The following is a 2956-nucleotide window of genomic DNA, read 5'->3' as shown; positions in this document are numbered from 1 at the left end:
CACCTAACAACAATCTGTAAGATTTATATTTTATCATAAAATAGAGAAATACAAAAGTTAGATTTCCTTCTGCTTTTTTTACTTAAGTCTTCTTGTATAGGATAAGTACAACTTGAGTGATCGCTACAAAATAGCTAAGATAACTCAAAAGTTAATTACAGCAATTACTGAGTACCTACTATAAGCAAGTAATTGAAGAATGTACAAAGATTTCTAAGCTTGTCTTTAGCCCTTTTAAGACACAGGGTAAACCAAGAAGATGTACTTTTTAGTACATATTGATGCTGTCCTGTGAACTAAATTGGTAGTTGATTTTGGCACTTAATCATATTATTATTTCTCTTGATTAGAGAAAGATACATACTATCTCTAGCTTGGAAAAGAAGGCATGACATTTGCTGGAATTGGGATAATTATCACACTTGTTCAAATAAAGGTCATTTAGCACTAAACACAAACTCTTCTAAGTTAAAAAAAAAAAAAAAAGACTCTCAAAACTACCAGTCTTTTGAAAAATTGCAGGAAGTAAATCCTATTAATGCCTGTATGATTATTTATTATTCTCATATTATTCTCTATTTTTGCTTAGGGAAGCTGGAGTGTCAAAACCATTGCCTTCCTAATAGGTCCTACAACACAGTAATTATTCCAAAAACTCTAAAGTTAAATGCAATATTTTCCAGTTGAGAATAAATGGTTTTGTATGCATGTAAAACTACTGAAGTCTAGTATCAGCTCATTATTTAGAAATAATTAATGTCTCAATTTTTTTGGAACAGGCAACTTATCAATGAATGAATCAAAGAAAAAGAAAGGCAGGCAAGCATACATTTCTGCTATTTCAGATAATTAAGACCAGATTAAATCTGATGCAAGTATTTAGAAATTTATTTAAAATCATTACTACCACACTTGAGTCACTTGATTTGTTCAACTTTCTCTAAAACTGCCCTGCGCTTAAGCAAAATTTCAGGGTAATCAAGCATTTTTAATCATCTTAGATCTGTTCTCTTCTTCTACTACTATTAATAAACATCCAGAAATTTTTGTACCTATGATTCTGTCAAAACAGAGGGAAGAGGGGTTGAAATCTCTCACCTAAAAGGACATACTCAGGGCAATAGGTGTAGCTATACTAGAGTGAGGATGACTCTAGTTCAAATTCCAGCTGTGCAACTTAATAGCTATTGATCACAGTGACTTAACTTTTGAGTGACTGCCTCATACGTAGAGGCTAAAACGGAGCTACCTTGCTGATATGCAGATTAAATGAAATAATTTAAGTAAATGTCTAGCAGAGTTCTGTACAGACAACACTTAACGTAAATTATAGTTGTTTTCACCATAACCTTGTACTTTATATCCAGCCTGATATCTCCACTACCTAGATTGAAATTTTTCAGATTTGAAATGAAGCACTTATGCATTCCTTGAAGTACCATTGTTTCCAAGGTGGAGAGAGAACCTGGATCTTGATCTCGACTGGACAGCACAGATGGAGCCCTCCAAAACTTGAATGAGTCGTCTAAACCTGTGATAACAGGAAAACTGTTAACACGGACACTCTCCTGGAACAATTAATAGACAAAAGACTCATTAAATGAAACCAATCAAAAACTAAGGAAAAAGTCTGGCCCAATTTAATTATTAATTACTTTACATACAAAGCTTATTTTACATGCTTTATGCAAATATACATGCATACAAATATAGTTGATTTTGCTTAAATTTAATCTATCAATTTATCTAGAGTGCCAGCTCTCAAACGTTAATGTGTGGAAGAATCATAGAGAGCTTGTTTTTAAAACAGTTTCTTGGACCCTATTACCATAGATTCCAATTCCTTAAATAGGGTGAGAGGCACGAATCTGCATTTCTAACAAGCCCTCAGAAGATACCAATGCTGTGGATTCAAGGGCCACACTGTGAGTGACACTGATCGAGAAATCCAAGCAATCAGATGGGCCACTGTTCAGCAGGGACATTTACTTAGAATGTTCAAAACTTCATCAAACATCATTTTCCTCTTTATTCCTCCACAAAATGAAGAGAAAAGTGAATTACAAAACTTTATAAAATATGGAGATAGCAGTCAATTGACTGAATTAAGGCTCCCGTACCCACTGCCATCGAGTCAATTCCGACTAACAGCGACCCTACAGGACAGAGCAGAACTCCCCTGTAGAGTTTCTAAGAAGCGGCTGGTGGATTCGAATTGCTGACCTTTTGGTTGGCAGCCTGAGCTCTTAACCATTGTGCCACCAGGGCTCCTTATTAGGGCTAGGATAAGAAAATCAATTCCCACTTTTCTTCAAAGTAAATGTGCTTATCATCTAGAAATTGAACAATACACTTTAAAATAAGTCTTAGGCAAAAAAGGAAATTACAAACTATTTAGAACTAAGCAGCCCTGAAAACACTGTGGAACAAAAGTCACAGATGGCGCAAAAATGTTCTCAAAAGGAAATACATAGCTTAAATACAAATTATGAGAAAATAATCATTTCTAACAAATGAACTTAGCTCTCAATTTAAAATGCTAGTAAAAATGATGGAATTAGAAGACAGGAATAAACTATATTAGCAGAAAATGATGAAAACAAACACATGAAATAGTAAAACCAATAGCTTTTTTAAAAATGCTATCAGAAGAGACAATCCTTTAACATGTTTGTTTTAAAAAAAGGAAAAATTCATAAACTAACATCATAAATGAAGGCATGGCTACATTTGAACAGCCAGATAAAATGGTTATTTTAAAAGATAATAAAAATTTCAAAAACTGATGTAAAATATGAAAAACCTAAGTAGTCCAGTAACAGAAGAAACTGAATTGGCTGGCAAAAACCGGCCCCTAAGAAGGCAGTAAGTAGTCAAGACAGCTTTACGTAAACTTTTAAAGAATCAGGTAAATTTGATCTGAAATAATTTGTTCCAGCTAAAAAAAGATGAGAAC

The 2956-nt window shown here is 33.6% G+C and overlaps 1 protein-coding gene across 1 annotated transcript in view; it reads right to left on the bottom strand.

Annotated features, from left to right (window-relative positions):
- RTTN (rotatin) overlaps positions 1-2956 on the bottom strand; it is a 185588-nt gene that overhangs the window by 65938 nt on the left and 116694 nt on the right. Inside the window, 1 exon segment of the mRNA XM_023725021.1 lies at positions 1440-1531. Within this exon segment, the coding sequence (XP_023580789.1) occupies positions 1440-1531 (92 nt within the window).

The sequence above is a fragment of the Trichechus manatus genome, unplaced genomic scaffold (assembly GCF_000243295.1).
Source record: "Trichechus manatus latirostris isolate Lorelei unplaced genomic scaffold, TriManLat1.0 scaffold00278, whole genome shotgun sequence".
Classification (NCBI taxonomy): domain Eukaryota; kingdom Metazoa; phylum Chordata; class Mammalia; order Sirenia; family Trichechidae; genus Trichechus; species Trichechus manatus.
The sequence above is the reverse complement of the archived record's forward strand: the minus strand, read 5'-3'. Positions and strand labels throughout refer to the sequence as shown.